Source organism: Mercenaria mercenaria, chromosome 13, assembly GCF_021730395.1.
Source record: "Mercenaria mercenaria strain notata chromosome 13, MADL_Memer_1, whole genome shotgun sequence".
NCBI classification, from domain to species: domain Eukaryota; kingdom Metazoa; phylum Mollusca; class Bivalvia; order Venerida; family Veneridae; genus Mercenaria; species Mercenaria mercenaria.
In genome coordinates this window covers 54,284,864-54,304,057 of record NC_069373.1, presented here as the reverse complement: position 1 = coordinate 54,304,057, position 19,194 = coordinate 54,284,864, and the positions used below count along the sequence as shown (strand labels likewise).

General features: G+C 34.5%; 1 protein-coding gene across 3 annotated transcripts in view; it reads right to left on the bottom strand.

Moving 5' to 3' along the window:
* Positions 1-8,866: 8,866 nt before the first annotated feature.
* Positions 8,867-19,194, bottom strand: part of LOC123530313 (SCO-spondin-like) — an 88,639-nt gene continuing 78,311 nt past the window's right edge. For all 3 annotated transcript variants that reach the window (XM_053521871.1, XM_053521873.1, XM_053521872.1), the window contains 3 exons: positions 17,031-17,210; positions 15,632-15,767; positions 8,867-10,758 (listed from right to left, as the gene is read on the bottom strand). In XM_053521871.1, the coding sequence (XP_053377846.1) occupies positions 10,584-10,758; positions 15,632-15,767; positions 17,031-17,210 (491 nt within the window). In that variant the 3' untranslated portion in view covers positions 8,867-10,583. The remainder of the gene's footprint in view (positions 10,759-15,631; positions 15,768-17,030; positions 17,211-19,194) is intronic.

The following is a 19,194-nucleotide window of genomic DNA, read 5'->3' as shown; positions in this document are numbered from 1 at the left end:
TTTTGAATATGTTCATTTCCTGCCAGTTTGGAAAGGTGTGCATATATAACACTGAATAAGGATAAGTAGAGTAAAAATAAATGTTAGATATTGGTAAAAAGGAAAATTAATAAATCTGAAGAGTTGCAACGAAAGGGTTCTTCCTTTTCGAATGTTTACATATTTTTATGATACCTTGCAAAAATTCGTAAATGAATAAATTTGTAACGCTTCTAACTTTCACAGTACCCCATACATTTAATCGTAAACTGAATGTATTTAATTGACGATTTATTTAAATGTTTCCGCTAATCCCAGAAGGGAGTACGCAGATCTACAGATCGCGGGGGTTTGATCCCGAAGCGATTCGTGTATTCTCCATTGGACAATCGATATAGGACATATTTAGTTCAGTATTGTCAATCCTATACAGGCTATTGGACATATTTATGATACACGACGTATATACATAATATTTAAACGTGTAGATGCGTATGTAATAAAAAGGTTATTATCTTTGCATCGGGAAATATGCACTCGTTCTTCAGCAGAAGAATATTGCGCTCCTAAAGTCGCGCAATATTTCCGCCGAAAAACTCGTGCATATTTCCCGAAACAAAGCTAATAAAGCTTAAACCCAAAACAAACAAACGTATATGTATTATATGCTTTGGTCAAAAGTGTTTTTTTTTCTCAAGACAAAAACTAATAACGCATCATTAGTTTATATTCATATCAAATCACATAGTCATGACATAGCTGAGTTTGACCATTGCAGGGCCCCAAAGTGTGAAAAGGGTTACAAATATGAAAACAGTCACACATATGAAATAGTTAAACAAACTTTGTACAACATTTTCACAAACGTGAAACCGAGTTGTTCTTAATGTAGAACTGCCGCTGGTCACAAATGTTATAAAAACCGCCATAAATGTAATAACTTTGTTCGGTCACAAATGTTAAAAAAATATTCATACAAATGTAAAACCGAAGCAAGAGTAGTGGCCGGATAATTGGCCGGATAATGTGGTAGATAACTAGATAACGCGAAACTAAATAACAACCCTTTTATTTTCGTCAACTTCGGCAAATGTTTGCATCATAGCATGCACGTCCATGGGGAAAGCAGATATTGAAAAAACTGAAGCATTTCAGTTTTGAGTAACATAAAAAGATATGGAAAACTATATTATTATCATTATATTTTACCATGTAAACATTCTTATAATACAACAATAAAACAGTTATACTTAAAAATGACGGATAGACAATTTAAAGCCCTGACTGAGTAATTGTATTCTCTCAACTTAATCAAGAACATCCTGGAGATTTTACCATTCCTCATCGAATCTGAAATGATGGTTTTAGCAGTCTTTATGCAGATTTTTTTCGCAGACTTCTACACAAATGGTTTACAGTATAGAACCACCTCGGGTTATAGATCAATGCTGTCTGTAATTGTACCACTCATTTATGACAACATCCATACATCATTAGAATCTTGAAAGGGATATTTAATAAAAGACTTAGTGGTTAATACACGACAGAATGGACCGGGAGTTGATAATCGACCCAGAAAATGAATAATGGCCCCGAGGAAACACGTAGGGTTGAAGTTGGTAATACATGGACTATTAAGGACACGTCACGATTGAGATAGTTTAGCATTATTGCAATACACAATCGGTATTAAAATTGTGTTTCCAATACATGTGCTCATTAGATAAATCCTCAATATCTATGTGAAAATAAGGGATGTGTTTTGTATGATTGCAACACTGTGAGTTGCTCTAATTAGTGACAAATGACTGAAACAATAGGAATTCGTACGTGACTTTGATAGACAAAACGACAGTAAGGTAACAATATGTTCTTATATTGTTTTGATTCACGAGTTGTAAGCTACAATATAGAAAATCAAACTTGAAGTTAGAAATAACAGAAAAAAATTAATTAGGTCATGAGTAATCATATACCTGTCAAAATTTGTCATTAGTTTTCACGAGCTGTCAAAATTATTTTTATCTCTATATTCTGCAAATGCATTGTTTTTGTAAGTACCTTGGTAGGATATTGTAGTCTGTTACTTAAAATTCACGCTTCATTAATGACTACGATTTGAATCTTTTTGAAAATGAAATTATTTCTAAATGTAGCCAGAATAAATATGTCATGTTGGCCGGTGATGTTAACGGCAGAATAGCTCAAATGAATGATTATATACCATCTGACATGTATCTGAATGATATCTTTGAAATTGACCAGGACTCTATCATGCACTTTGATAAATACGTTATTTTAGAAAATTTGTCTATACCCCTTACCCGCACCTCCAAGGATAAGAAAACAAATACGCATGGTTTATTAGTCATAGATTTATGTCGGAATAATAATCTTTTTATTGCAAACGGGAGGCTTGGAAAAGACAGCAACATAGGTGCTTTTACATTTAGAGATAAGTCAGTGATAGATTACCTAATTGCAAGCGCAGAATGTTACGAATTCCTATCCGAATTTGAAATAAACGAAACGGATGCGCTTTTTTCCGACGGTCACAGTGCGCTTTACTGGTCTCTTAAATGTGAACAAAGCTTACCAAGTTTTAACGTCTCCGGTCCTCAAGTAGCCAAAAAGCCGATTTGGCGAGATAACCTCAAGGACGAATTTGTTAAAAATATTAACTCAGGTCACTTAAATTCCATATTAAACACATTAAACTTACCACAGACAGAGCTATCAATTGAACACGTTACTGATGAAATACAGCTTTTGTTCGAAAACTCTGCAAGTTGTTCTTTCCCTAAAGTTAACCGATCTCATGTAAGAAATAGTTACTCCATAAGAAATAACAAGCCGTGGTTTGGAACAAAATGTAATAAGGCTAGGAAAAATTATCATGATGCTAAATCAAACTATCGCAATAACCGTTCCGCTAATAGCAAGCTTAGGCTAAAGAACGCCAGCAAAGAATATAAAAGAACAATGAATTATTTCATTAACAAGTACAAGTTTGAAAAAGCGAATAAGCTCAGAAATATGCATTCTAAAAGCCCTAAGCAATACTGGCAATTTCTGAAAAGCTTAAAACCCAAAACCAATAACACAGAACATCCGTCCATAGATGAGTTTTATGACCACTTTAAAAGTATTAACACGAAGCCAAGTGTAGACATTGATGAAGATGAACTACTAGATGATCCAAACTTTATAAATGATTCAAACTTGTTTCTTAACATGCCTATCACGGATCTTGAAATAATTAAATGCATAGATAATTTGAACAATGGAAAAGCGTCTTGCCCGACAGACAATATCTTAAATGAATATATCAAAGCCACAAAATCGTTACTTCTCCCTGTGTATAACCGTCTCTTTAATAGCATACTCGATACGGGTATCATTCCGAAATCTTGGTCACAAGGCATGATCATTCCTATATACAAAAATAAAGGTCACCCCACGGACTGCGGCTCTTATAGACCGATTACCATCCTATCATGTCTCGGGAAATTATTTACTTCCATTCTAAATCGCAGACTTACTAGCTATATCCAGGACTTTAACTTACTCGATGAAAATCAGGCAGGTTTTAGGAGCGAATACTCCTGCTCTGATCATATATTTACTTTACATGCACTGATTGAAATTATTAAGAAAAAGAAGCAAAAACTGTTCTGTTCGTTCATAGATTTCTCACAATGCTTCGATAAGATCTGGCGGTTTGGTCTCTGGCACAAACTACTGCAAACCTCTGTAAATGGCAAATTTTTTCAGGTAATTTTCAACATGTATCAAAATATAAAGTCCTGTGTGGTGCACAATAACACACAGTCTCTATTTTTTCTATCTGAAATCGGGGTTCGTCAGGGTGAAAACCTAAGCCCCATCCTGTTTTCCCTTTATTTGAATGATTTGCGAAGTTATTTAGAAACACATAATGTCCAAGGCATAAGTCTCAGTGACCCAATCAGTGGGGAAACCTGGCTTAAACTTTTACTTTTGCTTTATGCCGACGACACTGTAATATTATCTAATAACCAATATGACTTTCAAAATAGTTTAAATGCTTTTTATAATTATTGTAACCAATGGAAATTGGAGGTAAACAAAAGAAAAACTAAGATAATTGTTTTTGGCTCTCGAAATAATTCTAATTTTAACTTTAAACTAGGGGACGAAGAAATTGAAATAACGGACAATTACCACTATCTGGGGGTAACCTTTTCCAGTAATGGATCTTTCCTAAGAGCCAGAAAACACGTAGCTCAACAAGCCAGCAAAGCCATGTATCTTTTATTCACAAAAACCCAAAATGCTCACCTGCCAGTAGACTTAACTATCAAACTTTACCAACACACGGTTCTACCTATTCTTACCTACGGATCCGAAATTTATGGGTTCGAAAATATTAATTTGCTAGAAAAAATAAATAATGATTTTCTTAGAAAAATATCGAATGCTAGGAAAAGTACTCCAATGTACATGTTATATGGAGAAACTGGGACGTTCCCAGTTTCAATATCTATAAAATTCAAGATGATATCCTTCTGGACAAGATTGCTACTAGGAAAAGAAAATAAGATTTCATTTCTGATGTATAAATATATGCTTAACCAAAATGACGTTAGTTTTAAATGGATCTCTAAAATCAAAGAAATTCTGGATTCGGTTGGAAGGTCAGACTTATGGCTTAATCAAGATGTAGCACTAAATAAAAGTACACCAAAAGAATAAACCAAACTCTTGTCGACCAGTTCAAACAACACTGGCATAGCCAAATGCAGCTTTCAACAAAAGGTCTGTTTTACAATAGCTTTAAACATTGCCATGAATATGAAAATTATTTCAATGTACTAAGTAGGAAAGATTATCTAACGCTTCTTAAATTTCGCACCAGCAACCACAGATTTCCAGTTGAAACAGGCCGTTATGATGGAACCCCATTTCAGGAACGTATATGCCCACTGTGCAGTAATAACTCCGTCGGAAATGAACGACATTATCTACTCAGTTGCGAATTCTTTAGGCAAGAAAGAAATAGATACCTGCGCGATTCGAATATTCAGGATAGCGATCTTTCATTTCGACAAATTATACAGTCAACAGACGCAAATTCGCTAGTGCATCTCTGCTCTTTTCTACGAATTATTATTTCTAAGTTTTGATATTGCCTCCCAGCTGCAGATACGCAAATAACCTTCCTTTTTTTCTCAAGTTAGTAATTAAAATACAAAACACTTAAGATAGTAAATATATATGACCTACAAACCTCATAGAGTAAATCCGAGCACGTGCAACATCCGTAATTCGCTGTTATTGATCCATATAAGCAAACACTTATTTTTGTCTAAATATAGAATGACAGGTCATTAAAGCCTAATCACATACTCCCACGCTTTACTTTAAATCATTGCGACGTATTATGTAGTTCCTACTGAACTTATATCTTTCGTAATCTCCCTTGTGTGTGTGTGTGTGTATTACTGTGTTTTTGTCAATTAACTAAACATCTTTTTTCCATATTTGTTCTTTAGAAGTTGTTATTAAACGTGAGTTTATCATGTATTTGTGTTAAAGGAGTAAATGAGTTCCCCCTCAATACATATATACATGTATTTGTTAACAATTTATTGCACACTTACCTTGGGTGAATAAAGTTATCTGTCTGTCTGTCTGTCTGACTTACTTTACATTCCACATTAACATTTGTGCTTGAAATTGCTTTGTTGAGCTCACCGAAGTCACATATGAATTTTTATTGTTTTAGTTTATTGTGTGTCTGTAATAAAGGAACCAAACCTCAATATTAAGATATAAGAATTGTTTCTTTCTGGTAGACAAAGGAAACTATTTGGTTGAATCATAACATAACGGTTTTTGGAAAGAACTGAATATTCTTTGGTTTTTGTTTTTCACCGGAAATTCAAAACGTGATAACACCTTAAGCCTGTAATACAAGGAACATAGAGCCTATAAATTCATGAACTACAGAGCCTGTTACCGATGGAATATTGAGCCTGTAGTCCATGGAATATTATGCATTTAATACACGGGAATATTAAGCCTGTAATTAAGGAATATTGAGTCTGTTAACGTGGAAATTTTAGCTAATAATACATGGAATATTGAGCCTGTTATACATTGAATATTACGCCTGTAATACAGCGAATTATGACTGTAGTACGTGGAATGAGGTTTATTATACACTGACTATTTATGTTGTAATTCTTTGACTATTGAGGCCTGTAATACATGGAACATTGAAGTATTTAATACATCTAGTACTTATCTACACTCGTTTGGTATCAAATAAGTACAGTTATTTGAGGCTTGTCTGCAAATAGTCCTTAAGGAGGTAGGTTACCTTCATATTTGTATGTGCGCATGCCCAACCGGAAGCTAACGTGACGATTTACGACAGCCTTTACGACAAACCAAATGTGTTTGTATATCCATTCGTCAGAAAAGAAAACATGTACCTGTCTCCGATCTGATGCTTAATGGTTTAATTATGCAGAAATAATTAATAAATTGCCGCAGAAACGCTTCAAAACATTGTTGCTTTTAAATGACGTCACTGACGCCATGACGTTACGTGTCAGTTACCGCGCAGAATTAATAGCTTTTATTTTGAAAGTACGTAATTCTGTGCATTTTCTTTATCTAAACTATTTTTAAACAGCCACTATTTACTGAAATATTTTTATGTATCTTTCGCTCTGAATAAATAATCAATATTTTGCTTCTTTTATATAATTATATTGAAATGTTATGCGGAATGTAAGAAAATGGATGATGGTAACCAATGTTACTGGGAATATAGCTGGGTGAAAGGTTACTTAATACGGCCATTTTCAAATAAATATTGGGCAGTTTGATTTGTAATACCTTTTTTTTCAGTTTCCGTTGATAATTTGTTACTTATATTAAAACTAAGCTCTAAAATTGTTCAAATTTCACTAAAAATTGTGGTTTCTTGAATTAAATTGATGTTACCATGGAAACGAAGCCCGTGACCTATAAATCCAAATGTAAAATTCAAAACCGTTGGAAAATGGAAAACGTCAGAAAAGAAAACACGACCCGGCCAATTCGCATCTTAGGTTTGAAACTACCAACTGCTACCTTATCTGAAGTAGCTTCTCCGGTCATGTTGATTGGAAAACACACGGTCTAACTCAAGTCTGTGCTCTGCTTTTCTGTCTTGGATGCTGAACAAACAGGACACGTTTTTCTATCATACTGCTGATACCACGATATCCTTGTTCATAAATTGTGACTGTTTGTTGTGGTGTGTTTAACGTCGCACTGAAACAATTCTTGTTATATGGCAACTCCAGCTTTTAGGGTGGAGAAAGACCCCAGGTGCCCTATTATGCATTATTTCATCACGGGAGGACATATGGGTTGAACAATCGACCTTCCGTAAGTCAGCTGGATGGCTTCCTCACATAAGAATTCAGCGCCTCGAGTGAGGCTCGAACCAAAATCGGTGAGGGGCAAATGATTTGCAGTCAGCGACATTAACCACTCAGCCACGGAGGCTCCTCATAAATTGTAACTCGTTGTTGATACATAAGACTGATTCAGCCATTTTAGTTCTTATCTTATCAAATATTCTCGCATCTTACATGGACATATCATGATTTGTAGACACAGGTTTTAGTAATAATGCTTAATCCTATATACTTGTGCTATTTGGTTAATTCGCAAATAGAGTATTGGCATGTTAGTTGTAATTGAGTCAGTCATAGCGTTTGGTATCAAATAAACTTATGCTGAAACATCCTCAGAGCTGAAGAAAACGATCAAACGGTACTGGACTCTCAGCTTCCATTTTGTTGGTCTAATCATTTTACTTCCTGAATATAGTGATAGTTTTGTGGAGGCTGTGTTCTTGAAATACGGCTATTCCTACTGCAGTTTTGTCCTTGTACTTTTTTATTCTTATTAACATTTTTTGCTATTTGAAATTTATATATACTTAGTACTAATTTTATAAAAGTTATTTCGTTATTTGCAGCTCTATATTGCAGGATTAAGACATACATCACTTATACATCATTCTGAATGTCTTTAAGGATGGAAGTATTTTGTTAGTATGTTGTGCTGGATTAACCATCGCACCGAAACAATTACAGGTCATAAGGCGACTTTCCAGCTTTGATAAATGAGGAAGATCCCAGGTGCCTTTCCATGCATTAGTTCATCACGAGCGGACACCTGGTTAGAACCATCGACCTTCCGAAAGACAGCTGGATGGCTTCACAAGAAGAATTCAACGCCCCGAGTGAGGCTTGAACCAACATTAGAGGCAACTTATTTGAAGTCAGTGACGTTATCCGCTTGGCCACGGAGACAACGTAGATCTATCATAAAAAAGGTAAACATAGGAAACTCGTATTTGCGGAAGGAAGTAACCTTTTCGTTGCAACTCTTTTGAAATAAAGGAGAAAATCAATATTATTCTGACCTTTTTACCAGTAAACGACATTGAGCCGCACCATGAGAAAACCAATATAGTGCATTTGCGACCAACATGGATCCAGACCAGTCTGCGCATCCGCGCAGTCTGGTCAGGACCCATGCTGTTCGCTTTTAAAGCCTATTGCAATTAGTGAAACCGTTAGCGAATAGCATGTATCCTAACCAGACTGTGCGGATGCGCAGGCTGATCTGGATCCATGCTGGTCGCAAATGCACTATGCTGGTTTTCTCATGGCGCGGCTCAATTTATTTTTACTCTATTTATTCTTATCCAGTGCCATACATACTCTGTTTTCCAAACTGGCTTAAAGAATTTCACCCAACTGTGGATGTGTAGCCCTTAACTAATAAGTACACTCTAAGATTGGCAGTGAACATAAATAACAACTGTTGTCTTGTAGACTATTTATTGGTAACAAACATTTAAACATGCTTTAAATACGAAACATGTTCTGTGGGCACAGGATTTTAAAAATTCTAAAAGATGTGCCCAGGTATCTTTTTCTTTTGATATATCATATCTCGTTGAGCAAATTATACAATATCAAATAATAAACTTTTAAAACTGGTATCTACGGATAAATAAAAATGGAATTCACGTATGAATCGTTTAAATACGTAAATACTATTATATGAATTTAAAACAATAGATAATCAAAGACACGTTAAATGCACCATGTTCTTAACAGCTAGAAAAACATCGTCAGGTATCTGTGCATTATTAAAAAATCATGTAATATTTTTGCATGTGAATACGTCTAAAATCTTGTTTACTTTAAATTGGCGTATTCTACATCCATCTTCCAACAGAAAAACGACAAAAAAAATGACTGGATTTTATATATAGTTCCATTTGCCCAGGCCGAAGCCACGAATGATTACCCAACAGTTCCCAGCCGTTTCATGACATTGATATGATAGAAATCTCTTATACCTAAAGATGAAATCAAAGGGGCCGACACAATATGGGTGGATTAAGTTAAATGACTTCAGTGTCCTGGTGTCAGTTCATCAAAGCCCGATACTGTTTTATTTTTCTCATAGGCTAGTATTTAAACGTTCTCTGTTTATATTGCCACTCAAAGATTACAATTGACAATTTTCCGGTTGAAGCATGGCATACACTCTGCCTGAAACGTACACTTTTAAAATTGCTTCAATAAGTTTTAAATACATACATTTATCTCTAATCTGACATACTATCAACAGTAAATGGTGCGAACCCTTATCTAGCAACGAATCGAGCTGCAAGCAAGCACATAAAAAATTAATCCACGCACATTTACTGTGTCGGACCCCTTTGGAAGAAATAAGCATCATATATCTATATATATCCGAAGGAAAATAATCAACAATCTTAAAACATTTGTAGATAAACATTCTTTATTCTAACCTCTCATACTCTTATCCAATTTCAAGAAAAATCCTTGAATACGGTTTCTGTTCTTCTCTTAAGAGTTGAAAATTACTGTTTTATTTTTAATGAAAATATCCGTATACCAAGGAGGTTAGCATTTGATTAGTCTGTTTTGCCTAGTGACTAAGAATAGATCTAATACACTTCTTCTGACATGAGGTCAGCATCAGACAATAAACATGTTTAACCCTTACTTCCTGCTATATTTCGAAAATGAACAGGTCCATCATTCAATTTGTGCAATACTATTTATTATTCAAACGGGTGTTCATTGAAAATTTTCTGACTGAATAGCGAACAGCGCAGACCATGATCAGCCTGCACGACGGACGTGCACGCTGTTCTTGGTCTGCACTGGCCGCAAAGGAAAATCAGGCTAAAGGTTAATATGTACATTTTCAAGCATACTCTCAGGCTCCTGTTTATCGAAGCTGTAAAATGATTTTGATTTTCTTCATTTATTCCTTTATGCATTACTTACGTTTAATTTTAAATAAAAATACGATAGTGTTTGTATCTCAGGAAAGATTGATTTATAATTGAAATACTTTGTGATCTAATACATAAACTTTGCCAAATGTATAATCATTGAAAGTGTAAAATTACTGCGAAGTTAAATAAAAACACTAACATATTTCCCATATATATAACACAACATGGTACAACATTTAAAAAAAACCCTTTCCATCGATTCTTATCACTATGGATGCCACTTGGTTGTTGGATTAATAAACTGGTTACAATCATCGTCATTGCAACAAAACTCGCAGTCGAACCTGTTGGTGTAGATGTAAGTCTGGTCGAAACTGGTGCATTTATCATCTGACGAATACTTCTCAAACCATCCTGTCTGGCATTCTTCTCTGGTTCCGCATCTATAAAAAGAACATGCATGTAAGTTCTTTTTGACATGCAATTAGTAAATAGTCGCCCAGATTCCACAATGTTCTAAAAAAATGGAGTAATGCATACCGCTAGAATAGTTGTGCAGAGGTCTATACAATAATATCACATAGCACATTCTAGCCTTAATAACAAGTGAGTATTTTATAATTTAAGAAAGTTCCAGTAGACAGAACATAAAATGCATGACGTAGGTTTTCTGGAAATGAGACTTTTGAAAGTGTTAAAAACCTCTAAATGTGACATTGACCTTGTGACCTGGGTTATGCGAGCTGCATGTTGTCTTGGTGAGGTAAGTATTTGAGTATTATGAAAATCTTCGAAGTGGTTTATAAAATATGGAGCGGATATGAAAATAAACCTTCGACCGTCAAATGTGATCTTTACCTCGGACAAAGTTACCTAGCGTTTATGCTCCGTCTGCACATTACTAATGATGCTAGTTTCATGATTTTTTTCCGCGGTAATGAAGAGCTGACACAAACTACAAATAAGCTAATGAACCAATAAACATGCGTGTCTCCAACATAACTGCAGGAATAGTATCTCTCATTGTTGGTTACTTTTTTTCTTGATTTGCTAACCAGTTCAACTGATTATACTAAATATGAGGAAAATACTAAATATTAGTTGCACTTTAATATAATTTTATTAAGCAAATGTAAAAAAAATCATAGAACCCGAAAACAGACCGAGCCTTTTAGACTAAAAAAAGCAAGAATCTTCAGTGGTTTAGTTACCATGTACGTAATCTTGAGCAAGAATAAAATTTAGAAATATGTTCATGACTGTTCCTTCAACTTGCATGCAGAACTATCTTATAAAATTAAGCATCGGTTCTTGATATATTTTCATTACATATAACCCATTGGGTTATCCTTACTTAGATGTCACTTTCATAAAAGCGTATTTTCAAAATATCAAAATCAAACACGAAATTGAATCAATATATATGTCCAAAAATATATAAAGAATAACTGCAAACTTATCTCACAATGTCTAACTGACTTTCAAAGTAATTTTGTAAAAACTGTATTGTATAGTTAAGCATGCACGTGTTCAATGATTTTATTACTATAAGTATGTAAAAACTATGCTGCAAAATCTGATTCAACTGTCGAATTTTGAAACAAACACTCACATTTTGATGAATTAAATCTGTTTCCTGAAGGTTTAATTTCTGTAATTGTTTTGTTTCAAATGGGTATTCGGGGACGTTTGGGCCATTATTATGAGAGGTAACAACCATAATCTAAATTTATAGCTTTCTATTTATAGATACAAATGTATTTGGGAGAGCTTATCCCCTTTTTTGTTCTCAATGTACCTAAATGACCTAGAAGTTGAATGATTGCTTAACGGTTTTGAGGGTGTTGATATTCGTTTTTTCAAACTACTTTTGTTAATGTATGCCGATGATATCGTTATATTTTCGCAATCAACGGAAGAACTTCAAAAAGCTTTGAATATTTTGCATTCGTATTGTTCAAAGCGGAAACTGAAAGTAAATAAAGAAAAAAAACAAAAGTTATAGTTTTCAGGAAAGGGGGTATGTTACCACGAAGTTTAAGCTTTTATTTTGATAGCCGGTCAAGCACAAAAAGCCGTTTTTAAACTAAGAAAATATCTTTACAAATTTAATAATATTAGTGTTTCTCATTCTCCAGAACTATTTGATAAACTGATTACACCAATTTTGAACTATGGGAGCGAAACGTGGGAATTCTGTCAGGCTAATCAAATAGAGCAAGTTTATTTACAATTTTGTAAGTCTCTTTTGGGGGGTTATAACTATTACACAGAACGACTTCATTTACGAGGAACTTGGAAGGTTTAAATTTCAATCATTACGATTATTTGAAATAATAAAATACTGACTAAAAGTTGTAAACACACCTGAAAGAAAATATATTTCGATTATATATAAGTTAATGTTAAGGGATCTTGATGTTCATCCAAATAAAACAAATTGGGCCTCACTAGTTAGAAATACGCTTTCAATTACGGGTTTTTATGAAGTATGGCTTGCACAAAATGTTAGTGATGTAACCATCATTTTATCAATTTTCAAACAAAGAATAAAAGACATGCAGTGACAAGAGTGGACTGATAGGATCGGAGAATCAAGCAGAGCATTATTTTATAGATTTTTTCAACTTTTTATTATCAAACATACCTTAATCAAGTAAACGTTAAGAAATATAGAACTGCACCTACTAGGTTTAGAGTTTCATCCCATAGTTTTAAAGTAGAAACTGGAAGGTGGAATAAATCACCATTTGAAAATAGAATATGTCTTATCTGTAACAAACTTGAAGATGAATACCATTTTTTGTTAGAATGTGTTCTGTATAATGATTTAAGAAAGAAATATATAAGGCCATTTTATATAAGACCGGGCATGCACAAAGCAATCGAATTATTAACATCTGAAAACATAAAAGTCATACGAAATTTAGCTACCTTCGCATATAGTGCCTTTGAAAACAGAAAGTCTCATGTGTAATTATTTAATCTACAGTAACTATAAATACATAGACAGTATTGAATTTTTTTTATAGTTTTCTTTCTGATGTACTTCTCCCTTTCTGGAACTAAAACACATAGTCTCCTGTCACAACTTTGCAAATGTTAGGAAAACTTAATGAGTACATACACATTTTTAATTCCTGTTTACTTACAATGTAATTGTATACGTCAATTTTTTTCTAATTGACGTTCAAATTTCATATTGGTGTGTGACGTCATTTGTGACGACACTTTCATGTATGTCGACGCATTCAAAAGTTCCCTAACGACGATATTTTCAAGTTCACTTTGCTTAATATCAGAATCGTATCATCTATTTACTAGTTTTAAGCGTAGATGAGTATGTAATAAAAGATTGTTAGATTTGCATCGAGAAATATGCACTTGTTCTTTCGCGGAGTAACATTGCTCTTCTATAAGATCACGCAGTATGTACGCTGCAGAACTCGTGCATGTTTCTCGTTACAAATCTAATAACCTATGATTATTTGTCACAACGAGGTGTAGTTTTATGCATGTAGTTAAACACTTTAAGCATATTTCCGCCATTGACAATCCTTTTCAGAATTTGTATTAATTGTCAACTTTTGATTTGATCATGGGTCATGTTGACCTACATCAAATATATCATGTAATGTGTATTATTATGATGATTGTATGAATAAACTTCCTCTTCTTCATAATAGAATGAGAATAAAACATCTAAAAGGTATGAAACAAAAAGACCTGGGACTTTATTCAGGTTTAGTGAGTGACTCGTAGTAGATAGGGATTAGTTAAGGATAGATGTACTTGATTGTCGTTGGAGTTATTACACGATTTTTGATGATAAAAAAAAACGTAACCTAGCAAATTAATAGCAGAGCCGATTTTTAGTCTGTTGTAGAGATAGTCCCTGAAATATTTAAAGTGAGAAAAGTATGGCAAAAAAAAACATGAAATTAAAAAGTCCCTCAAAAAAAATAATCAACATAATTTACATTTTGTATTAAATTTGTTTGTTGCTTGATTGAAAATCAGGACAACTCTTGCCGAAGGTATGCATTTTATGAGGTACCGGCATTGTATCAGTATTGTTGCAGTCAAAGTGATATCATAAAAAGGTAACAAAAGAAAGATTGAATAAATGACATTTGTCTTAATTTAATATTGATACTATCCACAACTAAGACAAATGGGATAAGGCAGATTTTTCTATGAAATTAACGAAGTGTAAGATGAGGGTATACAGGATTTACTGTGTCGGTGAAGCCGTGCGCTCCGTGAATTTACCTGTGGTAACTCACGAAAGTACAGATGGGTTGAGTTGATGTTTCTTACGCTGGTATATAATCATAAGATACAATCGCCGAGTAGTTCAATTTTCTTTTTGCTACATTTATGGCCACATTGGTATACAATTCAGCAAAATGTCGATGTCCGTGCGATAAATGTTCGAAAGGATGAATGAACTAAAATTATATTTGATACGCAGATAGACGATTGTAAAAAACAGGCCAAATTTTACCGGAGTTTTGACCACTTCTTTACTGAAATTGTTGTTGTCTGTTAAATAACTCATAAACGGATGAATTGCTCTAGCTCATTTTAAGTAAAACATTAGGTTTCTGAAACCTGCAGTAGCAACGATTGCGATAAAACATATAAATGGCAAGTAAAACGCCATGACTATGAAAATTGTAGTAGCAAAAACACGTACAAAAGACAAGTAAAAAAAACCACTAGGAATATTAAAAGTGCATTAACAATGATTGCGACAACACATAAATGACGGGTAAAACTCTATGACGGTGAAAGCTGCAACAATTACGACAACACATACAAATGAAAAATGAAACACTAGACTATGGACGCTGCAATTACAATTATTGAGACAACACAAACACATAACGGTTAAAATCTATGACAATGAAAGCTGCAATAGCAATAATTGCGACAACTCATACTAATGAAGAATAAAACACTAAGACTATGGACGCTGCAGTTACAATTTTACAATTTTTGCAACAACACAGACAAATGACCGGTAAAACATTATGACGGCGAAAGCTGCAGCAACAATGACTGTGACAACACAGACAAATGGTGGGTAAAAAGCACTAGGATTATGAAAGCAGCATCTTCAATGATTGCGACAACACATACATGACGGGTAAAAATCATTATGACGGTGTAAGTTGCAGAATCAATGAGTGCGATAACACATAAAAGACGGATTAAACACTAGGACTGTGCAAGCTACATAAGCATTGATTGTGACAACACATACAAATGAAACCCAAAACAATATACTGATTTTGACGAAATGATAAATACCTCATATCAACGATTCTGGATGCATTCTTGAAGTTGCTCAAAGAGTTGATACAAAATTGCTTTTCTAGCGGGCATTCTGCTGGAAAATTTAGTTTCTCACAGATGACGGGAGGTCCTTGGCAAAGGAAACATGACCCTGTACCAGAAATGAATAAGAGAATTTGAAGTAAGAGTAATATATGTTTATTTGTAAATTGAAACTGAAACAAAATAAAGCCTGAATAAAAAGTCCTGTTTGTAAAACAAGTATGCCACAATGATGGGTTGTCCAATTTTCAGTCCCATGATCACTATGTCCTTGACCTTTGACCTGCTAACCCCTAAAACAATAGGAGCCATCAACTTCATAAGCCCAATCATGTTATCAGGTTCCTAGATACTGGTTTATGTGGCTCTTAAGTTATTGAGTGGGAACAGTTTTCAAGGTTCAGGCTCCTTTGGCATTGACCTTTGACTTACTGACCCAAAAACACAGATGTCGTCTACTTCATTTAGCCCAATCATACTATCAAGTTTGAAGGTTTGCGGTCAAGTGATTGTCAATTTACCGTGCAGAAATATTTTCAATATTTAGGTCCCTGTGACATTGACATTTAACCAATTGATTCCAAAAACGATAGGGGTCATCTAATTCATTAGCCAAATCATGCTATCACGCTTAAAGGTTCCGAGTCAAGTTATTCTCAAGTTATTGAGGGGAAACTGTTTTCAATATTCCGGTCCCTGTGACCTTAATCATTGACATATTGACACAAAAACAATAGGTCATTTACTTTATAAGCCAAATTATGCTATCAAGTTTGAAAGTTCTGGGTCAAGTGGGTCACAAGTTATATTGTGCTGAAACTGTCTTTCAAGGTTAAGGCCCTTTGGCCTTGAACTTTGACCTACTGACCCTAAAACAATAAGGGTCATCTACTTTATAAGTACAACCATGCTACCAAGTTTGAAGTTCCGGGTCAAGTTGTTCTCAAGTTATTTGGCGGAAACCGTTTTCAAGGTTCAGATCCTTGTGACCCTGATCCTGACCTTTGACGTTTTGACCCCAAAACTTTAGGGGTCATCCCCTACATGTAATCCCAATCATGCTACGACACTTAAGCGGTTCTCAAATTATTGGGTGGAATCCGTTCATTCTACCGACCGACGCGACCGACAGGTGCAAAGCAATATACCCCTGCTTCTTCGAAGGGGGCATAAATAAATCTTGAACATATTTACAGACAAAAATGTGTTAATTTAAAAAATGCAGCGCTTATATTAAAGGTCGTTTTTTGGAATTATCGAAGAAATTTCAATTGTTTGAATGTTAACTGTCAAATGTTAATGAATAAACATATCATAATACCAATAACTTCAAACGTTCCCCTGTACTTAATTGTTTTTATTTTTGACTTACTCGGAGTTGTTGGTAAGGCGGTTGTGGTCGTAGTCGATGGTGTTGTGGCCACTGAGGTGGAGGTCGTTAACGGCGTAGTCGTTTGAGTTGTTGACGTTGTAGAGGTCGTTGTGGACGTAGTCGTGGGTGCGCGGGTTGTAGTTGTAGGAGTGGTAGTCGTTGAGGTGGAGCTCGTAGTAGCTAAAATGACAAAGTATGTATAATGTTATAAAATCATGTATTTACCATAAGTTCTTCATGTAAATTGACTACCAATTCAATGTACACGCTTGAAGTATCATCAAAACATTTAGATGCCACCCAAAACGAAAACAGTCTAAATACTTTTTTTTATTCTGGAAAATCATTCGTTTCGATTACAGTAACAGCTTTTGTTATGTAAGTTTGTACATTGAAAGTTACAAAGCAAAGCAAAAAGGGAGTACATGTTTCGGGTGACATCTAAAATAATTTTAGTTATAAAGTAAACTTTTATGCTTTGAAAATGAGATACTATTTCCAAGAATAGAAATGAAACGTATATTTAACTGAAATAAATAACTAAGACAACTACTTGGTAACCTCATTTTAAATTGCAATATGTACGTATCATTAATGCAATTTGTTAACGTTAAAAAAACAGATTTTACAAAATTACTTATTTCACTTACCTCTTTAAAAGAAGGTCTTGTTTAAATGTATATATTTTTAGACGTCACCCGAAACAATATGATGCTAAACAGGTTAAAGTTTTTTGAAACTTTCATTACTTATAATGATATAAGTTTGGTATGTGTACTGCATAATCATTTATGGTTGACATGTGTAATGCGTAATCACTTATGATTGTCATTTGTAATGCGAAATCACTATGACAGGCATGTGTAATGCGTACTCACTTATAGTTGGCATGTGTTATGCGTAATTACTATGGCTGGCATGTAAAGTGTGAAATCGCTTATGGTTGTCATGTGTAATGCGTAATCACTATGGCTGACATCTGTAATGAGTAATCACTATTGCTGGCATGTGTCAATGCGTAATCACTATGGCTAGCATGTGTAATGAGTAATCACTATGGCTGGCATGTGTAATGTGTAATCACTATGGCTGACATGTGTAATAAGTCATCACTATGGCTGGCATGTGCCAATGCGTAATCACTTATAGTTGGCATGTTTAATACGTAATCAATTATGATTGACATGTGTAATGCGAAATCATTATGGCTGGCATGTGTTATTGACTACTTTGCAAAGTTAAAACAAACGATAAATAATCAAGTCTGTCTTTCGGATTTTTGGCTTATTGGCCTTTAACAAGTTTATAAATTCTTTATACAGCTTTAAAACATCCATATTAATTGACTAATATGCGTTAGATATGGATGCTACACAACTGTATAAAGATTTTATAATGTTAATAAAGACCAAGAGGCGTTTGTCCTTGAAAAACATAGATGATTGTATATTACTACGCGTAAAGGAGAAGTATAGAGTTTTGACATTTCAAGTCGAGACGAAATCTGATTTCTTGCACACCGGACTGGCGTTTCCGGCGATTTTACCCATGCCGGCAAAACCCATCTGGCACCCTCCATGCCAGATGACTCTCGTGCTGTTAATGACAACTAGTGGTTCATGCACTGATAATATATTGTTTGTGTAAAAATACGAAAAAAGCAGGTACCTTGATAGTTTCTCTCCGTTCCTAATAGTATATTTCTCGATTCAAAATACGTTAGTTTACCATAAGAACATAACGTTACGCTACAAACGATAAAACTTAAGTGGAACTTTGTTATTGTGCGTAACGCAAAACATCATGACGTCAATTTCCCGCGCTCTAGCCTACTATAAGAAAGAGTGCTGCAAAGAAAATAGTTCTACCTGTTATTTGTCAGTAAAATACGGTATGCAAGAAAAATAATCTGCCAGAATAAAATGCTAACATGTAGACGATATACAAGAAACAATATCAGTCATGTGTTTACGAATCGGATGGAAATATCCGTCCCTCGGCCACCTGCGCATGGGCGGTAATTCGGCAAGCCTCATTACCGCCCAACGCGCAGGTACCCTTGGGTAGGATATTTCTATCCGATTCGTAAACACATGACAGATATTATTATTCGTCATAACCAGAATCAAAGAGCTCCGCTGTACTCTGTCACATAGACAGAGTA